At 48.1% G+C, this 22,095-nt stretch overlaps 1 protein-coding gene across 2 annotated transcripts in view; it reads right to left on the bottom strand.

Annotated features, from left to right (window-relative positions):
- The window catches only part of CNIH3 (cornichon family AMPA receptor auxiliary protein 3), a 150,619-nt gene that overhangs the window by 113,259 nt on the left and 15,265 nt on the right, over window positions 1-22,095 (bottom strand). The window contains exon 1 of one of the 2 annotated variants that reach the window (XM_069545439.1): window positions 18,670-19,654. The exons of the other annotated variant lie outside the window; for it this stretch is intronic. Within the exon in view, the coding sequence (XP_069401540.1) occupies window positions 18,670-18,750 (81 nt within the window). The 5' untranslated portion in view covers window positions 18,751-19,654. Of the gene's footprint in view, window positions 1-18,669; window positions 19,655-22,095 lie in introns of those variants that run through there. 2 annotated transcript variants of the gene reach the window in all.

Genomic DNA, 22,095 nt, shown 5'->3' with positions numbered 1-22,095 from the left:
CTGTAGGAACCACTAGCCCAGGCACCTCCTTTCACAGAGTCGGAAAGTGAGGCCCAGAGCAGTGAGACGAGGCTGGTAAAGTCAGGGAAAGGCAAACAGGAGGCAAGTTCTAGAGCCCAGATTCAGAAGGTCAGGCCTGACATGACACGGGGAAGAAGGATCCGCAACAGGTGGAGGGAATCCCCCTGACTGTTGGGATGAGCACCCTGGTAGGCAGAGCAGTGAGGGGTTGGGGGTGGAGCCTACTGGGTTTTCCACAGAAGGCTGACCCCTTCCTCCCTGCCCAGCCTGGAGGCAGGGGCTAGGGTGAAGCCCTGTCACCATCCTCTGCCCCTTCAGCATCTCCCTGTGCCTTTCAACTGTTCAACATCCTTTGCAGACACTGCCCTTCCTCTTCCAGGTGGTTCAGCATCACCCAGACTGACTGTAAAGCCTCGTGAAGCAGAGCCTACACTCATGAGTCCTGGGTCTAAGATGTAGATCAGGCCCTCCTCATCCATCATCATGTTAGTACCCCTCGCCCAGACATGGCTGCAAAGCAGTCTCCCCATCTCACTCTTTGAAAACAGGGTTTCTATCTTGGAGACACTATGAAGTGAAGTGAAAGTCGCACAGTCATGTCTGACTCTTTGTGACCCTGTGGACTGTAGCCCACCAGGCTCCTCTGTCATGGAAATCTCCAGGCAAGAATACTGGAGTGGGTTGCCATTCCTTTCTCCATGGGACCTTCCCAACCCAGAGCTCAAACCCAGGTCTCCCGCACTGCAGGTGGATTCTTGTAGCTGATTGCAGGTAGCTGAGCTACCAGGGAAGCCCAGAGATGTAATACTAAACAGGAAATACCACTTGCTTTGTGTGTCTTTCTTATTCATCCATTTGAAAAGCATTGGTATCACAAGCAATCCAATTTGTCCTCTGCAAGGCAGGGGTCACATGTGCTGTTGACCAAAGGGAGCAACTGAAAATCAAGGAGAGCAGAGGGTCTCAGAGGGCCCACCCTCGCCCCAAAACACACCACCACAGCGTCGTCCACACCCAGCTGGGAGGGTGGTAGTCACACAGTCACAGTGTGATCAACAAGCCAGCCGTCACCTTGCTCAGGACTTTGTGTCCTTTAATTTAATACTGACTCAGAGGAAGGGAGGAAGGGTGTGGCTTCACTGATGGTTTACAAAGACCTTCTCAAGGCAAGGGAGGGACGGGACAAAACCCTGAGAATGTATGACCAAGATGTCTTGCATGACAGCTGGAAAAAAAGTGATCCCAACTCAGGACACCATGAAGAAGAAAAGACTCCCCTGTTTGATGACTAAAGAGACTACAACGCAAAGAGAGATGAATTGACATGTCAGGTGGCTTGGGGGCAGGCACCAGGCACATCACACATTATGAATCAGATGCTGAATCAGGACGACACGTGAGGCTGGGCCTCATCCAGTTCAGTTCAGTCGCTCAGTCATGTCTGACTCGTTGCGACCCCATGGACTGCTGCACGCCAGGCTTCCCTGTCCACCGTCAACTCCCAGAGCTTACTCAAACTTACTTCCATTGAGTCAGTGATGCCGTCCAACCATCTCATCCTCTGTCGTCCCCTTCTCCTTCCTGCCCTCAATCTTTCCCAGCACCAGGGTCTTTTGCAATGAGTCAGTTTTTCACAGTTGGCCACATCAGGTGGACAAAGTATTGGAGTTTCAGATTCAGCATCAGTCCTTCCAATGAACATTCAGGACTGATTTCCTTTAGGATAGACTGGTTGGATCTCCTTGCTGTCCAAGGGACTCTCAAGAGTCTTCTCCAACACCACAGTTCAAAAGCATCAATTCTTCAGTACTCAGCTTTCTTCATAGTCCAACTCTCACATCCATACATGACTACTAGAAAAACCAAAGTTTTGACTAGACAGACCTTTGTTTGCATATCAATGTCTCTGCTTTTTAATATACTGTCTAGGTTGGTCATAACTTTTCTTCCAGGGAGCAAGTGTCTTTTAATCTCATGGCTGCAGTCACCATCTGCAGTGATTTTGGAGCCCCCAAAATAAAGTCTGTCACTGTTTCCATTTTTTTCCCCATCTATTTGCCATGAAGTGATGAGACCAGATGTCATGATCTTAGTTTTCTGAATGTTGAATTTTAAGCCAACTTTTTCACTCTCCTCTTTCACTTTCATCAAGAGGCTGTTTAGTTCTTCTTTGCGTTCTGCCACAAGGGTGGTATCAACTGCATATCTGAGGTTATTGATATTTCTCCTGTTAATCTTGATTCCAGCTTGTGCCTCATCCAGTCCAGCGTTTCTCATAATGTACTCTGCATATAAGTTAAATAAGCAGGATGACAATATATATGAGGCTGGGCCTCATAGACAGAAAAAAACCTCTGACCACAAGGGGAAAAGACACCTCTTAATGTAGTTTTTTAAATATGTTTTTAATTTTTATTTTATTTAAAAAATATGTCTGACTCTTCACAACCCATGGACTATAGCTTCCAGGCCTCTCTGTCCATGGATTTCTCCAGGCAAGAAAACTGGAGTGGGTAGTCATTCCCTTCTCCAGGAGATCCTCCCTACCCAGGGACTACAGGCAGATTCTTAACCATCTGAGTCACCAGGGAAGCCCCAAAGTATTTCATTTTCTTTTTAAAATATTTATTTACTTATTTATTTGCCTGTGTTCGGTCTTAGTTGTGGCATGTGGGATCGCCCATCTTTGCTGCAGAGTGTGAGATATTTTAGATGCAACATGTGGGATCTAGTTCCCAGACCAGTGATGTAACCCCAGCTCCCTGCATTAGGAGCACAGAGTCTTAGCCACTGGACCACTTGGGAAGTCCCTAAAGTATTTTTAGTAAATGAAAAAATTTAAAACAACCCTCTAATTCACATCTTCCCAGAGCTACACAATATCTTAAATATGGGGACTGACAAAATATCACATGTCCCTCTTTTCTTAATTCAGTTACCAGTGTTCTCTTTAGCCCACCTAGAAAACAACCAAACATCATAAAATCCGATAATGAGTTGTGGGGGAAGTATGAAGATTTAGTCTGCACAGTTGTGAAGGTCAAGGTGCTGCTGCTAAGTCGCTTCAGCCGTGTCCAACTCAATGCGACCCCATGGACTGCAGCCCACCAGGCTCCTCCGTCCCTGGGATTTTCCAGGCAAGAGTACTGGAGTGGGGTGCCATTGCCTTCTCCGGAAGGTCAAGGAGACACACTGTTATTCTCTATTTCAGTTGTGATAAAAACAGGACAGGTTTCCCTGATGAAATCCCTCTGGATGGAGGAAGAACTGGCTGGGGAACTGGGAAACCTAGAGGTATGCTCTGGGCTTGGCCATGACCTCACCTCTGCACATTAAAGCACCTCATTCCAAATGTACAGACAGACCAGATGATCTTAGGTGCCTTTAGGTGTGGGGATTCCAGGCCTATCCGAGTATGTGGCTCCATCCCTTGCCATCAATGTGCCAAATAGAACACAAACCAGCAAACTGTAAACGAAACCCACCCTACTCAGCCTCATTTCCAGACGAAGCAAGGTAGAGGGCGCCGAGGGCCAGCACATAGCAATTGACTCTTCCTAACGGCACCCCACTCCAGTACTCTTGCCTGGAAAATCCCATGGACGGAGGAGCCTGGTGGGCTGCAGTCCACGGGGTCTTGAAGAGTCAGACAGGACTGAGTGACTTCACTTTCACTTTTCACTTTCATGCATTGGAGAAGGAAATGGCAACCCACTCCAGTGTTCTTGCCTGGAGAATCCCAGGGGTGGGGGAGCCTGGTGGGCTGCCATCTATGGGGTTGCACAGAGTCGGACACGACTGAAGCGACTTAGCAGCAGCAGCAGCAGCAGCAACAACTGGCTGAGCCTGGACCCCAGACTCTTTACTGGCTCAGGTTTCCACTTTATTTTTTTTTCTTAAATGAGATATTCTCCTTGAGGGACGTCCCTGGCAGTCCAGTAGTTAAGACCTTGCCTTCCAATGCACGGGGGTGGGTTCGATTCCCGACTGGGAAGCTAAGATTCCACATGCCTTGCAGCCAAAAAACCAAAACAGAAATGAGACTGTAACAAATTTAATAATGACTTTTTAAATGGTCCACATCAGAAAAAAAAATCTTTAAGAAAAATATTTTAACAAAAAGATATTTCACTCAGAGTTTTTATATAACAAAGGGAAAACTGAAAAATTAAGGGAAAACGTGGACTAAGAAGCAGCTCCAGCAATCAAATTCTCCGTGTGGTCCTGCCAGCGTCTCCTCTCCAAGGTCACATCCCCGCCCTAGGCCCAGCACTTCACTTGCCTCCCACGGCTCAGTGGGATTGACCTCTTGAAAACGCCATGCTGGTCCTAGAGTCTTTTCTCCCTTGGCTTTAATAATCCTGCCACATCAAACTTCACCGGTTCCTTCATGACAACCCTGAAACAGCGGAGCAGCTAGTTTTAACAGAGGTGCCAGCATACAACACAGCTCTGAGCCGTAACATCACCTCTCCCCTCGGGAGACAATTGATGCTGCCTCTCATTTACAGAGCAAAACAACTTACTCTGTAGAGTGGCGGAAGTTGCCAACTTTGCTAATTGTAAGAAAGTGACTCCTGGTAGGAATGCAGAGGGGGGCATATTAAGTGGTTCAGGGAGGGGGCCCTGTCCTGGCTCTGCATGGAGCAGGGAATGGTAATTGAACACATCTGCTCAGCCCAGTCTAGATAGAGGGCCGTGGGGGGTGCTTTCAGAAAGACGAGGGCATTTGAGGGGAAGGGTTTGCTTTCCCAAGAGGAAAAGGAATAGCTGGGCTCCACTCTACCACGTATGCTCTAGAATTTGGGGCTAAAGAGCCTGGAAGACACCAAACTGGCAAGACATCACTTTTGTTTTTCTTTTTTTATTATTATGTTTCTTTTCAGCTGAATTGGGTCTTAGTTGAGGCACTTGGGGCCCTCCTTTCAGAGTGCAGGCTTCTCTCCAGTCATGGCACGCAGGCTCCAGAGTTCACGGGCTGTTTATCCTGCCACACTTGGGCTCTCGAGCTGAGACATGAGGGCCTAGTTGCCCTGGAGCACGTGGGACCTTGGTTCCCCAAGCAAGAATCGGACCTGCGTCCCCTGCATTGGAAGGTGGATTCTCAACCACTGGACCACGAGGGAAGCGTCGCTTCACACAATTGCTGTTCTTCATTCTAGACGAGCATGTGCTTTGTTAAATTCCTGCTAAGTCCTCATCCAAATGGTCTCTGTGAAAGCTGCAGGCTCCATCACCTTGCCTCCAGTGTTTTAACAGTGAGACAATGGAAACTTTATTAAGAGGCAGTGGGCGGTCATTACCCAAGTTGGGGAAACACACTCAGGACCACGAGTCCAGTAAGTCCATCCTCCTGGCCAGTGCACAGCTGCTCCTCATCAGGCTGGAATGAAGATAAATAAGATCTTGGCAACTCTCTTAAGATAACATATCACAGGGCCTGTGGCAACAAGTTAACCTTTACTTTAGAGAAAAGGTCGCTTTCTCTGATTACAGGGGAGGTGACAGGTAAACTGAAGGGCTCAAGTAGTGAACATCGGTCACTTTTCTGGTTACTCAACATTCATACCCACTTTCCTACACCGGTCTGATTTCCTCTGGAGAATTACCTCTCTCTCTTTGACTCAGAGCCCTGATGGCTCAGAGGTAAAGAATCTGCATGCAATGTAGGAGACCCAAGTTTAACCCCTGGATCAGGAAAACCCCTGGAGAAGGGAACGGTCACCCACTCCTGTATTCTTGCCTAGTAAATTCCATGGACAAAGGAACCTGGTGGGCTACAGTCCATGGCGTCACGAAGAGTTCGACACGACAGAGCAACTAAAACACACACACACACACCTTTTGCAGAATCCAGGTGGGAGGGTAAACCCAGGTGCCTGACCTCCTACTGGGGAGGTTGGGAGATCCCTGTGTTACTTCTACTCACCACTTCAGCCCACAGGGGCACCGACCCAGACTCAGTCTATAACCCTCTCCATCCTTGGGAGTATCGGGGACAGAAAAAAGACGGGCAGTGATCAAAATCAAAGTTATCTTATTGCTTCAAGTCTAGTTTTGAAGGCTTTCTGTCCATCCTATGAGCATTCCAATTCTATTTGCATAAATTATTTCTTTGATTAAGGGGGACTGCCCTGATATCTCAGAGAAGGCAATGGCAACCCACTCCAGTATTCTTGCCTGGAAAATCCCATGGACGGAGGAGCCTGGTGGGCTGCCCTCTATGGGGTCGCACAGAGTCGGACACAACTGAAGCCACTTAGCAGCAGCAGCAGCAGCCCTGATATCTAAGAACCTTAACTAATTATTCCCTCCATAGAAATCTGACACTGAATGCCCAGGAAGGCCACCGGAAAAGGAAAACCATGACGAGAAAAGGAAGAGAGATGCAAGATGCACGTAGCAAGTATGTGCTTGATGAGACGAGATGCATGGATCAGGCAATGGAAGAACCGCAGAATTCTGGAGCTGGATAGAAGGCTAGACAGAGATCGCTTTACTCAGCATCTTCATTTTACACACAGAAAAACAAGAGGCCTGGGGAGATGCGAGGACTTGTCTAAAGCCCAGAGCAGCTTGCCGAGAGCTCCACTCAGCAGCAGCTTCAGCCCCATTAGCCACCAGCCCCTTTCTAGGGCAGGCTTTATGGTTCTAAAACTGCCAACCAGTGAGAGAAAAGGATGTCAAGCCCAGACACATTTTTCTCCAGTCAGCACATATGCTTGGTTGGCTTCAGTTCAATTTCCTCATCACTCTCCAGAACCTCCAAGAAAAATTATCCCAGAGAAGTCACGGTCTGGTAATGATGAAGTGGCTTTAGGTTCCTCGGCATCTGGTCCCGATTCCCAACTCCAGACAGCAACTCCACGTGCAGTAAGAGGCCGGCCCTCCTCAGCCACAGCCCCTCACACACTCCCACTCCCTGACGGTTACGGATGCCCTCCCCCCTCATCCTCCAAGGCAGCCTTGATGCCACCACACTCCAGAATGCCTCTCAAAGATCTCCAAGCCCCACCCGATGGCCTGCTTAGGATATCTGACAATAAGAATAAAAGCTCCATAGAGATCTCAGGCCCAGGACTTCACTAGAGGTCCAGTGATTAATCAGGACTCTGCCTTCAGATGCAGGGGGTACAGGTTCAATTGCTGGTTGGGGAGCTAAGATTCCATATCCTCAGGGGCAAGAAACCAAAACATAAACAACAGAAGCAATACCGGAACAGATTCAATAAATACTTAAAAGAAAAAAAATGTTTCAGGCAGGCCTAGGGGATTCACTGGGCCTATGGAACAAGGGAAGCATCATTTGTGTATCCAGTCCATGTAGCATTTAGAGACAGTTGGAGCATACTTGTTCTCTTTGGCCCTGGTCTGCCTACAGTTGTCTGAAGCCTCCCAGGCAGGCAGTACACCTGGGTGGACATAAACCCAGACGTGCAGCTCCACAACCACACACATGATCAGATGGGACCCCTCTCCCCCGACGAACCCAAGGGTGGGCTACCTCAGGCCGACAGCCAGAGCAGCGCCATGCCCTCAAACCCATCCTCCCCCACTGAGTCCCCACATCTGAGCCTTCCACCTCCCAGTTCCCATTCCTTAATCTCCGCATTCTGGAAAACTAGAATCATTTGGCTAGTTTCACACCCACAACACCTGAATGCAGTTGCTGCTAATTCCTTTTCTCAGGGAGATTTGCAGAACACATTTCAATTTTTTTTGTTTTTAATCCAAGATACAAATGCCTCTATTATATAGGGGACCATCTGGGCTGCTATTGCTAGCTGGCTATGTTGTTATCAACTCTTTTTTTAGGGTTCATGAATCAGTTACCAATAAGGAAAAAAAAGAAAAGGAAGTCAGCTCCAAGACTCTGCTCTCCTCCCCTGCATTTTTCCCCAGCAGGAGAGCTATATCCCATCATCAAAATGGACCATGTGAACACAAAAACAGAAAAGATACCTAAAGCTAATGTTCTGGAAATATCAGCCCACGGTTCTAGACGCCCTGGGGGAGGGAGGTGGTGTCAGCTAACATCCCAGCACTCAGGCCCTCCAGCTGAGCTAAGAAACACTGTGCGGGCTCTGGCAGAGTAAGATCTATGCAAAGGAAAAGGAATAGAAGGAGGCAGCAGAGAAAGGGAAGAAGGAAGGAGGGAGTCAGAGCCATCAGGCCTGGGATCCCTAATGCCAGACACTCGCCAACCACCACAGGCTCCAGCCAGCCCAGAGCACCTCGGGCAGTCCAGGGGCTGAGCTCCGGGTGCCAGGCCAGGGAGGGTGAAAGCGAAAGTGTCAGTCGCTCAGTCATATCCGATTCTTTGCAACCTCAGGGACTATAGCCCTCCAGGCTCCTTTGTCCATGGAATTCTCCAGGCAAGAATACTGGAGTGCGTTGCAATTCCCTTCACCAGGGGATTCCAACCCATGGACTGAATCCAGGTCTCCTGCACTGCAGGCAGATCCACCAATATAAATGGGAAGCCAAAGCCTGAAAAGGATGTGAATGGGGAAGCTGAGGAATGACGGTGGGCAGGGGGTGAACCCTGGACTCATAGTTGCCTAGCCTGCAGTGTCTCCCTCTCCAGGAGGAAAGGCGTCCAGAGGAAGGAAGTGGGTGTGTCATGCAGTTGGAAACATGTCCAGAGTACCTGTCTATAGTATTTACAGACATTGAAAAGGGCCAGAGGTCATGGCTCCAGCTAGCCAGATGGCATCACAGAAGTTGGACCTCACGCCTCGGGCAGTCCCAGGTGCTGTACATACTCAAGGGCAGACCATGCAAACAGGCGTGGGGACCTTTGACCCCAAGCCTCTGGGTGGTAAGTCACTGGTTGTGTATGGATGTGTGGTTAACAGCTCCCACCCCAACTGTGGGGACTGCAAATGGACACACAGGGATGCCCACTGCCCATAGCCACCCTTACCCCTAGAGAGACAGAGGAAAGCAAATTCCATCCTCCCCAAATTTATGGCCAAGAAAAGGTGGGGTCTGCATTGCTATGGAGAATTTTTGTTGTGGTGGTAACTGTATGCACATGCGCACAAGTATGTGTGTGTGTCTGTGTATTACATTTTTATAAATCTGGTTTGTCTTTTAAAACCACTTTTGTGACCCAAGACAACTTAAAGAAACTAGGAAATTAAGTCATCCTCCAAACTGTCTCCCAGTGAGCTAAAACCTCTTCATTTCCATGACCCAGCAGTCTCCAGTTTAGGGGTAAAATTGAACTTGAGTCTTTGGCCCAGGTAAAGTTGCCTGGTTCCCCTCCCTGACAACCACCAAAAGAAGTGCTGGGCCTTTGGGCTTCCCACTGATTCATGAGCAGAAATGCAAAGGTTTAAATGAACAATAAAAAATTTTTGCACAAGATCCCTTTGTTCTCAACATCAGGTACATCTCTCAATCCTCACACATCTAGGCTGAAAGTCTCAGAAAACACTGCTAGCTCTTCCTGATGAAATCCTTTGGAAGAAATGGCTGTGGTCATGGGGCGACGGCAAAACCCAAGATCTGGTAAAATCTGTTTAAGGAGCATTTACAACTTCTCAATAAGGTTCAACTAGGACTCCATGCTATGGTTTGAAGAAAGATTCTGCAACTATTTTATTCACCTAGAAGACTTGAGAATTCCAGAGTAATATAGCAAAACAGACCAGATTTTTAAGCAAGCAAATAAACCCAGGATGTTTGGGGCACTGCTGTTGGTCCATCCTAGAGCAAAGAAGACAGCAGCAACAGACAGGGGCCAGAGAGTCAAGAAAAGGCAGAACTGGTGCCGAAAAGACTGAGGACCAAAAGTTTCTGTTTGAAAAAGTTCCTGCATTTCCACCTGTGGGTTGTTGTTCAGTCACCCAGTTGTGTCCAATTCTGCAACCCCATGGACTGCAGCATGCCAGGTCTCCCTGTCCCTCACCATCTCCCAGAGTTTGCCCAAGTTCATGTCTATTGCATCAGTGACACCATCCAGCTGTCTCATCCTCTGACACCCTCTTCTCCTGCCTTCAATCTTTCCCAGCATCAGGGTCTTTTCCAATGAGTCAGCACTTCTCATCAGGTTACCAAAATACTGGAGCTTCAACTTCAGCATCAGTCCTTTCAAATGAATATTCAGGGTTGATTACCTTTAAGATTGATTGGCTTGATCTCCTCGCTGGCCAAGGGACTCTCAGGAGTCTTCTCCAGCACCACAGTTTGAAGGCATCAATTCTTTGGTGCTCTGCCTTCTTTATGGTCCAACTCTCACAACTGCATGTTGACCACTGGGAAGATCTTAACCTTGATTATATGGACCTCTGATGGCAGAGTAATGTCTCTGCTTTTCAACACACTTGTGGGTTCAGTTCAGTTCAGTTGCTCAGTCATGTCCGACTCTTTGCAACCCCATGAACTGCAGCACGCCAGGCCTCCCTGTCCATCACCAACTCCCTGAGTCCACCCAAACCCATGTCCATTGAGTCGGTGATGCCATCCAACCATCTTATCCTTAGCCGTCCCCTTCTCCTCCTGCCCTCAATCTTTCCCAGCATCAGGGTCTTTTCTAATGAGTCAGCTCTTCGCATTAGGTGGCCAAAGTATTGGAGTTTCAGACTCAGCATCAGTCCTTCCAATGAACACCCAGGACTGATCTCCTTTAGGATGGACTGGTTGGATCTCCTTGCAGTCCAAGGGACTCTCAAGAGTCTTCTTCAATACCACAGTTCAAAAGCATCAATTCTTTGGCGCTCAGCTTTCTTCACAGTCCAACTCTCACATCCATATATGACCACTAGAAAAACCATAGCCTTGACTAGACAGACCTTTGTTGGCAAAGTAATGTCTCCGCTTTTCACTATGCTATCTAGGTTGGTCATAACTTTCCTTCCAAGGAGTAAGCGTCTTTTAATTTCATGTCTGCAATCACCATCTGCAGTGATTTTGGAGCCCCAAAAAATAAAGTGTTTCTACTGTTTCCCCATCTATTTGCCATGAAATGATGGGACTGGATGCCATGATTTTCATCTTCTGAATGTTGAGCTTTAAGCCAACTTTTTCACTCTTCTCTTTCACTTTCATCAAGAGGCTTTTTAGTTCCTCTTCACTTTCTGCCATAAGGGTGGTGTCATCTGCATATCTGAGATTATTGATATTTCTCCTGGCAATCTTGATTCCAGCTTGTGCTTCTTCCAGCCCAGCGTTTCTCATGATGGGCTCTGCATAGAAGTTAAATAAGCAGGGTGACAATATACAGCCTTGATGTACTCCTTTTCCTATTAGGAACCAGTCTGTTGTTCCATGTCCAGTTCTAACTGTTGCTTCCTGACCTGCATACAGGTTTCTCAAGAGGCAGGTCAGGTGGTCTGGTATTCCCATCTCTTTCAGAATTTTCCACAGTTTATTGTGACCCACACAGTCAAAGGTTTTGGCATAGTCAATAAAGCATACATCAAAAATGAAAAACAGGGTATCAAAGAGATATTTGCACACCCATGTTCACAGCAACACCATTCACAATAACAGCCAAAAGGTGGAACCAACAGATGAATGCATAAACAAAATGCGGTACACACACACACTGGGATATCTTCAACCTTAAAAAGTAATGAATTGTTGTCACCTTCTACAACATGGATGAACATTGAGGATGTTACACTAAGTGAAATAAGCCAGACACAGAAAGACAAATGCTGTGTGGCTCCACTTATATAAGGTACATGTGCCTATGTGCTAAGTCGCTTCAGTCATATCTGACTCTTTGCAACCCTATGGACCGTATTCCACCAGGCTCCTCTGTCCATGGGATTACGCAGGCAAGAATTCTGGGGTGGGCTGCCAAGCCCTCCTCCAGGGAATCTTCCTGACACAGGGATCAAACCCGCGTCTCCTACCTTACAGGCAGATTCTTTACTGTCTGAGCCATCAAGAAAGCCCCATATAAGGTGCATAGAATAGTCAAATTCCTAAAGACAGAAAGTGACATGGTGGTTGTAAGGGGCTGAGGGGACGGGGGAATGGGAAGTTACTGTTTAACGGGTATGGAGTTTCAGTGTGGAATCATGGGAAATTCTGGAGATGGATAGTGGTGATAGTTGTACAATCACATGAATAGACTTAATGCAACTGAACTGTAAACTTAAAAATGATTTTTAAATGGCCAATTTATCTTACCACAATAAAAAAATTTAATCAGTTTGAAAAATGAGAGGAGCCAGAGAGAGTCCAAAGTAGAAACTACAGGGCTAGGTGCAGTCCCGTTTTCTCTCTCAGGTAACCAGGGAAACACAGAGAAAGCTGAGCAAAAGGTAGCAACAGGACAGAACTAGAGAAAACAGATAGCTTGACCAGGCAGCCTGAGTCTAAAGCTGGGTTGGTGTAACTAAATGATGGAGACTGGACAGAAATCTCCAGTCCAACTCAGCACACACTTAATCAGTGTCTACACAAGCTCAGGTAAGACAGAGAAGATAATCCCTGCCCTCTATCTGCCTGTATGTAACTGAGGCCCTTACAAGCCCTGAAGCTAGGGCAATGGAATTGTTTATTTGTGACAATGGCCTCAGGGTCAGGTGGTGATGGTTCTATTCTCAGCACCCCAACACAGACAGGAGTGTCGAGCCTGCAGTAAGGGGCCAGCCCCTCAAGGATGAAGCCAACCTCTGTGACAGCGATACCTGGCTGGTGCATCCCTTCCAGGTCAAGTCTCAGAGCAAATAGAAAGAGAGGCTGCTAGCTCACCGGCACTCACAGCACCCAGACGGAGCGCCACCTGGCTGGGCCAGCTCCCAGGCCCTGCTCTCAAGGCCGGCCACCACAGTCACCAGAACCAAAGGCTCTCTCTTTTCTTCAAAGGTTGAGTTCTTTTTTTTAAAATTGGGGTATAGTTGCTTTATAGTGTTGTGTTAGTTTCTGCTGTACAATAAAGTGAATCAGCCACACATATATAAATATATATCCCCTCCCTCCTGGACCTCCCTCTCACCTGCCATCCACCTAGGTCATCACAGAGGACCGTGCTAAGCTCCTTGTGCTATCACTACCTACCTATTTTACACGTGGTAGTGCATATCTGCCAATCCCAATCCCCACCCCCGACCCTGTGCACACACCCATTCTCGACGTCTGCATCTGTATTCCCGCCCTGCAAATAGGTTCATCTGTACCATTTTCCCACATATGAGTTAATACACGATATTCACTTTCCTCTTTCTGACTCACTTCACTCTGTATGACAGTCTCTAGGTCCACCCATATTTCTGCATCCCAATTTTGTTCCTTTTTAATGGTTGAGTAATATTCCATGATATATATGTACCACATCTCAAAGGGTGAACTCTGAGTTAATGAGCCAAACAAGGCTACCAAACAGGTGATTTTCATTCTTCCTTTCATGGCCAATCTGAAGACCACCCACTGCCAGGTACATGATCCCCATGCGGTCACCGTGTCCTCCTAAGTTCTGTGAAGGCATGACATGGACAGATAAGGACCCTCCCCTCTAACAGTGCCTGCTGCGCTTAGAGAGTTCGGGACACACGTGGGAAAGTGTCCTACACGCACATGAGAAAGTGAGCTACGTGAGCTTTCTTAGAAGCCTGTGGTAGGCTGGAGTGAGTAGAGTGAGACAGTGAAAAAATGTGCAGAATTTAGACCTAAGAGGGTAGAAGTCTTTCCTTGTGGAAACAGGAATAAAATGCACATTTCTGGGCAGCAGAGTCTACCTGTGGAGTTGGGGCCATGAGACGGGAGGAGTGGGAGAACAGCCGCAGGCAGGCAGACACTACAATGCGGCAGGCCCCCAGCACCAAACTGCTGGGGACACCGTCCCGAGAGAGCTCCCGAGATCCTAGCCTTACTCTGCAATCGCCGTGCCCTATAACAGGGAGTGTCCCAACCAAGATTCTCTAAGGCTTTCAATGCCTCTGACGCTGTGCACAGAAATGTTGGGGGCTCCATTAGAGTCTAAGAGCTTAATCTTGGTTTAGGTATCTTTTTAGAGTTTTATAGTTTATATTTTGGCTGTATTTTAGTATAGGTAAGAATGTCTTCAGGACTTCCCTGGCAGTCCACTGGTTGAATCTTCATGCTTCCATCACTAGGGGCACAGGTTCGATCCCTGGTCCAGAACTAGGATCCCACACAGTCAGAACGTTTTAAAAAAAAAAAAGAAAGAAAGAAAGAAAGTCTTCTGTTTGCTTTTCTACACCAAATTAAACATATTTGCCAGCATCATCATTAAGCTGTATGAGGATTTACTGAGCCCCTTCTACATGGCAGGCACTGTTCCAGGCTCCAGAGAAACCATGAAAGCAGAAAGGGTCCCCTGCTCTTACGGAGCATCGTCCTGTGTTAGCTGTGAGGCAGTGGAGAAAGAACACGGTGGGGGATGAGAGAGGAGGGGAGCGTGGGAGGAAGGATGTGCGAACATCACACCTAAGAGTGACATACCGCAGGAGACGGGGCTGCCTCAAACACACCAGAGAGTGGAGACCAGGTAAGGCAGAGCGAAGAGGTCAGCACCCCCATCTGGACAGATCAAAGTAGGGTCCTCAAAGGACAGGCTATTGCCAAGCCCAGGCATCCGACCATCTCACGTAAACCCATTATTTTCGTTTCCAGGCGGATAATCTGAGAAACTGAGAGGTCTGCTCAGTTCCCTGTGACACAGGCTGGAACTGGCTGAAAGGCTCAGTCATAAAGACACTTCACCTATCAAAACTGCCCCTCAGTCAGCATTATTTGTTATCTTCTGTTGGGGCCTGTTAAAACTCTCCAATGGCAAATGCTGCTGTGAATCCTAAGAAATATCATTGGAAATTAATTTCATTTGTACGCTGCAAAACTCAGTTTTTAAAAGTGACTCTAGATATTTTTTAAAAAATTTTTTTAACTAAAAATCTGAAATAACTGGTATGAATCTTCGATCTTTTCAAAGAATGGTTTCATCTGTGTTTATATAAATGAGACAGTCTGCAAACAGGCTCAATCAAGCTGGAGCTGAGAGGGCTCTTGCGAGTAACATTGTTCATTTTATACTGGCTGGAAACAGACATCACCTCACATCTGAAACCCTTTAAAACACATTTTTTTCCTTCTAAACACCCAATATGCATTTAAAAAAATACACACATACACAATGTTTGGAAGAAGAGACATCCAAACCTCTTCCGGATGATGACATTAGCAGTGATTTCGGTCCATGACTATGTACCTGTCCTTTCAAAATTCGGGGCAATGAACTTGTATAAACAGAAAAAAAAAAATTTTTTTTTTCAAAAAATGAAATAGAATGTTCTCTTTTTAAAAAGGAGATACAGTATGTTTGGTGTCGTCTTCCTGTTGCTGTGGCTCTAATCAGAAATTCCAACTCCAAATACTTCATCTATACAGAAAAAAGTAATTCTTTGGATACGAATATTATTCACTATTATCAAAGCTAAACAACCCAAAGACAGTGACTAGAGTTAGAAAAGGGACATGGGCATAATAGCCTGAGACTCAGCTAAACACTCAGCTCTAACGCATACCAGCTGTGCAACCTTAGGCAAGTTTCATAACCTCTTCATACAGTCTCTTCATCTGTAAAATGTCAGTTGCGAGGACAAAAAGGCTGCCTGGGCAATAAGGACCATGTATCTGATGGTATGCAAAGCCACACAGACAAAAAAAAAATCCTCAGTTTTATTCTGCATCTTCCAAATGTAACAATTATACTCAAAGACGGTGGCTCGTATAGAATAAATTAATCAGTAATATGAAATCTTTCCATTTGAAAACAAATGCAGATAAATTTTCAAAGTAAAAAGCAAAACTTGAAAGCTTTAAAAATTTCAGCTTTAAAATTTTCTTTTAAAAATATCTAGAGTCACTTTTAAAAACTGAGTTGTGCTATGACTGGCCACATCCATCTTGCTTCCAGACTTCCCATCTGGGAGAGGAGACAGGTAAGCAACTGGAGATACACCTGAGGAGTCCTCTGTAAGTCCCTAAGACTGGCCTACAAGAAACACTCAGCAAACAGCAACTACTCTTACTGTCCCTATGTGTGTACAATTAGGTAAGAAGAACCATCTCCTTTTCTTCAGCCCAGACATGGCAGGGAGGCAGGTCTTTTAACTGCTGTAAATTAAGTGCCCAAGTCATTATTTAGGATGTCAATATATAGCAAGCAATCAATATGGCTTGTCAGATCAAGAAATGTATAAGGAACATAAGATGCTGGAAAAAAAGAAAACACAGAGTATAACACAGACTAACTAAATTTTGGTTGAAATAATCATCACCATATAACCAACACCCCCACACACACAATGGGTACACAGACTGTGTCGATGTGTCTCAGATTTCCCCTTTCAGTTTCAGGAACCAAAGCAATGCAGGGTGGCTTTGGATTGTTTGCTTTGCAGAGAGGGTGATGGAAAAGACTAGGAAAGGAAAAGGGGCTGAAACTTGGGAGTTGTTACTATAATTTGAATTCAAAGAGCACAAACTCTTTTTATCATCAGAAACTGGAGTCTTGCCAGGTCAGGAAGGAGATCCGGACCTGACCCAGACTTTGAACCTGACCACGTCCAGCTACCCCTCGACAAGGGGGTGAGCACTGGAAACCGGAAGAGTAGAGGCCAACATGGGATTGCAATAATGCTCGATTTTGAGTCAAATGTCTATCAGTCAACCAGCTGCACAAACCATCCATTTAATTAATCTACTCCTGAATTATTTATTATCTTCCTGAGTGAGAGAAAATTATTCTTTCTGGTTACCTGCTTTGCTTCAGGGGCTAATTCAAAGCTCTCTAAGCCTGACAGTTTGATGAAGCTCTCTGGTACCTGCCACCCTCTGGCCAAGGCAAAAATGAAAAGAAACAGCGAATGAAGTATTTCTTAAAAAGAGGGGTAGTTAGTCTTCTAGAATGCAAACAACTCCCTTGATCTCAAGAAGCACAGCAAGCTCCTTTAAAGCACATTAGGAGAGGTCTGTTGCATGTTTGGGCATGACCTGTTCTGCACCCCTTTCTATCCTAAAGTTTTGTTTTCCCTTAACAAGTGTCAGCAACTTCAAGGCTCTGTTCTCCACTGTACGATAGAGCCAGCCTTCCCCACAGAGGAAGAGATGATGCAAAATCTCATCACTTCTCACTCGCAGAATTTTTGATCAGCCCCAAAATTCCCACGTATGAATTCCTTCTCTCTCACCCCTAGATGAACAGGTCAACCGATTCACACACTTATATACCCTCTTAGACATAAGGGGAAGCTTGGAGATCATCCAGGTCAAATTTCTCACATTTGAGGTGTCTTTCCTAAGCATCTTCCCTAAGATGACACAGTCCGAAGTCTTCCCCCTCCTGGGGTTCCTGCTCCTCCCTGTCAGAGAGCCTTGTAACAGGGACTGCTCTAGCTACTTAGTTCTATTTTCAAAGAAATCCTCTCATTCTGGAAACCATTTGCACAAAACATCTTCATCCCACCCACCACGAAATTTTCTCCTGGTCTTCAATCCACTGAATGCATGTTCTCTCAGGCTCACGGGATCCACGCCTCCAGGAACTCATCTCAGCATCCTTCCCTGGCACCTGACTTCCTGGGCAGCACAGGGGTGTTCCTAAAATGTGCGACATTAGCTATTCTTCCCAAGTCTCTGATGGTAAGGGCGGGGAGCTTAAACAACCTCAGAGGAGGAAGCTCTGAGAGTAACTAGACGTGTCCGATGTTGTGCGGTCTCTGTGAGAGAACCAGCGTTCCTCACTTCTCTCTCCCTCCTTCTATTCAGAAGCACTCTGTCCCCTATTCCCACGCCACACCTGCAGAGTCGGGACTCATCACGACTGCCCTCAACCTGATGCAGCCCCAGGAAGGGCAGCAGGCAAGTGTGTGCCCACTGCGGATGCCGGCTATCTCGCCAAAAGGAGGTGCGCCACCTGCAAAGCCTTTCAGAAGTTGACCGGCTCAGACCCCAGGAGGGCAACGGAGGAAACTCTCCCCTCCACCTGTCTCTGCGGAGACTTTCCTCAACAGCCTCATTCATGCGTGTCTTTCTCCGGTCTCCCTCCTGGTCCTCGCTTTCCTCTCTCATCCTCACTGGCCCACCCCCTTCTTTGCCCACCTGCATCACCTGGCTTCCCTCCACTCCCCTTCCTGGCCCGGCGTCTCCCTACTTCCTCTTACAAGGCGCTCCCGTTGTGTTTCCACTTTGCCTCCAGTTATGCGGAAACGAAACCCACCACAGACGCTGACATTTTAAATGTTTAGTTGTTATAGTTACTTGACTAACTGCCGGGCCCATGGTGGCGCTTCTCCTTCGCCTCCCCGCGGGCAGGAGAGGAGCGGGCACGGGAAATGGGGGGAAGGTTGCTGGGGCTGTGGACGCTCATCCCGGGGCCTGGGACACAAGGCCAAGCCCTGGCGAGGGTGCCCTGCCCCGCGGCCGGGCGGTCCCTCCGCCTGCCGCCAGTAGGAGGGCACCGAAGGCGCGCCGGCCTCGGGATGCTCTGAACCATCTCCCGCCCGGGACAATCCGGCGGCTGCAGAGGGTCTAACCGGGTGCGCAGCGGCCGGCCGCCTATCCACCCACACTCGCGATGGAGAAAGTGAGGCGGCATTTCAGAGGACCTGGGGAAGGAGGCGGCCAGGGGCGCAAGAAAAGAGTTAGAAGCCGCTGCCGGTTACTCACGTGCCAGATGGCGAAGAAGATGAGGGCAGCGCACAGCACCAGCGAGAGCATGTAGCAGAAAGCAGCGAAAGTGAAGGCCATGGCCGGCCGGCGGGGGGCCGCGCGCACCCCGACACCAACGCACCAAGCAGCGCCTAGGAGGCCGAAGTCCCTCCGGAGGACCGCACTCCCTCAAAAGGCGGGGGACAGCAAGGAGCCAGGTCTGCACCCTCCGCTCGAGGCCAGCGGCTAGGAAGGAGGCACGCCAGCGGAGAGCCGTGCGGGTCTGGGAAAGGGGCAGGATTCCCGCAGGCTCCGGCGACCTGAGACCCCAGCTCTTCCGCGAAGACAGGTGCGTCGCGCGTCGCTGGCGGGAACTGTCCCCAAATCGAAGAAGAACCCAAATCAATAGCGAACTTCTGCAGTTAGTGCCAACCAGCCAGCTTCTCGAGACAACACGACGCGGGGGTGCGAGGACTCCTCGGAGGACCGCGCGAGCCACGGAGTCCCAGGGAAGAGCCCCCTCTGCTTCGCGCGTCTGAGCGGCACAGGAGAGCCGAGAGCGCCGCTCAGGACCCTCCCGCGCCACCTGGGCGCCAACCGAGAGCGTCCAGCGAGGTGTCCGGGAAGGGGCGGGGGTGGGGGGGACCCCGAGCTCCTCTCAGATCCCAGATCCAGCAGAGGCTCTTTCCCGGGAAAACAGGTCTTTAGGTAGCCGAGAAGAGCGAGGTTTCCTTGGCCCTGCGCCCCGGATGCGGTTTCCAGAGCTGCCGCGCGCTCCTAGGCGCGCCAGGCTCCGGCGGCCCCGGGGCCCACCAGCCTTGGTAATCCAAGTTCCCCGGAAACTAGGGGGTGGGACTCTAGCGTCTCCTGTGTCTAAGCGGCACAGGAGCCTCGGCACACGGGCTGCAGCCCAGCAGGCCCGCTGGAGTGAATCTCAGGCCAAGAGCTGCTCACCGCGAAGCTCGCTCCACCTGCTGCTGCTGCCTGTGCCGCTAAGAGCACTGAAGCTGCGCGGCCGGGGTCCCCTCCCTCTTGGCGCCCCACCCTCGGCTCCGGCTCCGCCGAGCACGCCCTCCCGGGCGGGCGGAGACTGCGGCGGCGGCGGGGCCCGGGAAAGGTGGGCGGCCAAGCGCCGCTGGGCGCTCAGTCGCCGACGCTGCCTCGCTCGTGCGCGCCGGCCTCTCCGAGGAAACTTGAGGCCAGCAGCGCGGGTGGGGCGGGGCGGGGCGGGACGGGACGGCAGTGCCGAGGTGGGGCAGGGTGGGGAGGAGCAGGGACTCTTTAAACACGTGCGTCTGGAGGAGGTGGGAAGCTGCGGAAGGGTATGTGTGTACCTCGCACCTAAAGGCTGCGGCTTCTCCTGGATCTCGCAGTTACACTGGAGCGGGCATTGTAGGTGCTGAGGGTGTTGATACTCTGTTGGTTGGAGAGACAGGAAAATCTTTTGGACCCCAGGGTTGTCCAGTGGGTTTTCCCAGCTATGGATTTCATAATGCTTCAGGCTGCGCCTGCAAATTCTCTGTGAGCATCTTTCCTTCGCATCCTTCACCCTCCCCCGCCGTCTGACCTTGGAATTGAGGAAGCTAGACTTTGAGGACTATTGTGGGCTGGAGAGGCGGCAGCAATGGTTCGGTGTATATTGGCGTTGGTCTAGTGGATGTGTCAAAAGCTTGTGCTTTTGCAGTCAAACCCCATTCTAACTGCACCTTTCCTAACCTCTGTAGATCTCGGTCTCCTTATCTGCATAAGGGTCAACATTTAATTGCCTCTGGGTCTACATACTTTGCACTGCCAAGTGCAAAATGCAAATATGGGGCTTCTTATTTAAATATATATGGGGGAGGCGGGTCTTCCCTGGTAGCTCAGCTGGTAAAGAATCCGCGTGCAGTGCAGGAGACCTGGATTCGATTCCTGGGTTGGGAAGAAACCCTGGACGCGAGGGCATGGCAACCCACTCCGGTGTTCTTGCCTGGAGAATCCCCATGGATAGAGGTGCCTGACGGGCTGCAGTCCATGGGGTCCCAAAGAGTCGGACACGACTGAGCGACTAAGCACAGCACAGAGAGAGACTTTCAGCATAGGAACAGCAGATTATTAAACCAAGGTTGAGGCCCGTCTGAGTACAGGACACCCTGCCCCAAGCCCTGCAACTGTAGAGGTTGCACACCTGTGACTTCAGCCTTGCCCTGTATTATATTTTTTGCCACTTTATCTTTCACCTAAATATGTCTCCGAGTATAAAGTTTCTTAAAGAAAATTTGGAAATACAGAGATGGAAAAAAATGAAGCAAACGCTATTTTTCACTCTCAGACGCCACTAACACAAAAGTGGTGTATTTCTTTCTAGCTCTGATTTTTGCTTTTTATTTTATATCAGTTATTTCTTTTAATTGTTGTGATTATGCTGCATAAATTTTTGTAACACCAGAACAATACAATAATCTCAAAGGGAAATTTGATCACTCAAATATTTCGAGACCCTTAAGGCTAATCTATTATCTTTTGTTTCTACTGGTTCCTTCCTGTGGAATCCTAGCGTCTCATCTGTCTAGTAATTTTATACTGTATGTCAAACTTTGTTTTGAAATGTTCTTTGTGGAAATTTGAGGTTTCTAAGATGATGTTATCCTTCTCCAAGGAAAATTTTATACTTCTTTTGCCAAGTGTCTGGGGGAAATGAGCACTCTAAAATTACCTGGATCTAGTTTCAGAGACTGAGATTTTGTGGACTAACCCACTAACTGTGGTCTGTGTGAAGGATGTCTTTATTTCTGGTTCACTCTTATTCAAGTGGAGCAATCATTTTAGATCGCAAGCCAAAGCAAGTGGGTCATCAAGTTCTAAACCATGGTGGTCCTTGGACTCTGACTTTTGCTCCCACCCTGGAAAGCACTAAAAGCACAACCCAGCCTGTCAGCCACCTCCTCTAGGTTAGCCAATGTCTCTAGAGAAAAACTGGCCCCAAGTGCTAGTCTGGCCTCTCTGGGTTCCCAACCATTCTCAGAACTTGGCCTCAGTAATTCCTTACTCCTTTGTTGAGTCTTTGGTGCTTAAAATATAAATATAAATATATATATATATACATATATATATATACACACACATATTTCATTCAGCTTTTAAAATTGTGTTCAATAGGAAGATTGGTCTGAATTATCTAACCCAGCATTACCAGAATCAGAAGCCTCTACATGAAAGGAAAATTTGATTATCCTACCACTCTAACTTTCAAGTATCCATCCATATCACAGGCCCTATTTTTCTTGCCCAGCCATGTTGTATCTCATTTTATCAGTTATAAAGTGGCATCTTAGTAAAGATGACTGAAGTGGTAGCATTTCAGAAAATAAGATCCCAGGCAGTTACTGTTATTCAACAACTATCTAGTACCCATATGTTGTAGGCATTCCTAGGGGCCCATAAAGTTCCCAGGCTGATTGCTGA

This window comes from Ovis canadensis, chromosome 12 (assembly GCF_042477335.2).
Source record: "Ovis canadensis isolate MfBH-ARS-UI-01 breed Bighorn chromosome 12, ARS-UI_OviCan_v2, whole genome shotgun sequence".
Classification (NCBI taxonomy): domain Eukaryota; kingdom Metazoa; phylum Chordata; class Mammalia; order Artiodactyla; family Bovidae; genus Ovis; species Ovis canadensis.
This window is presented reverse-complemented; position numbering and strand designations above follow the sequence as displayed.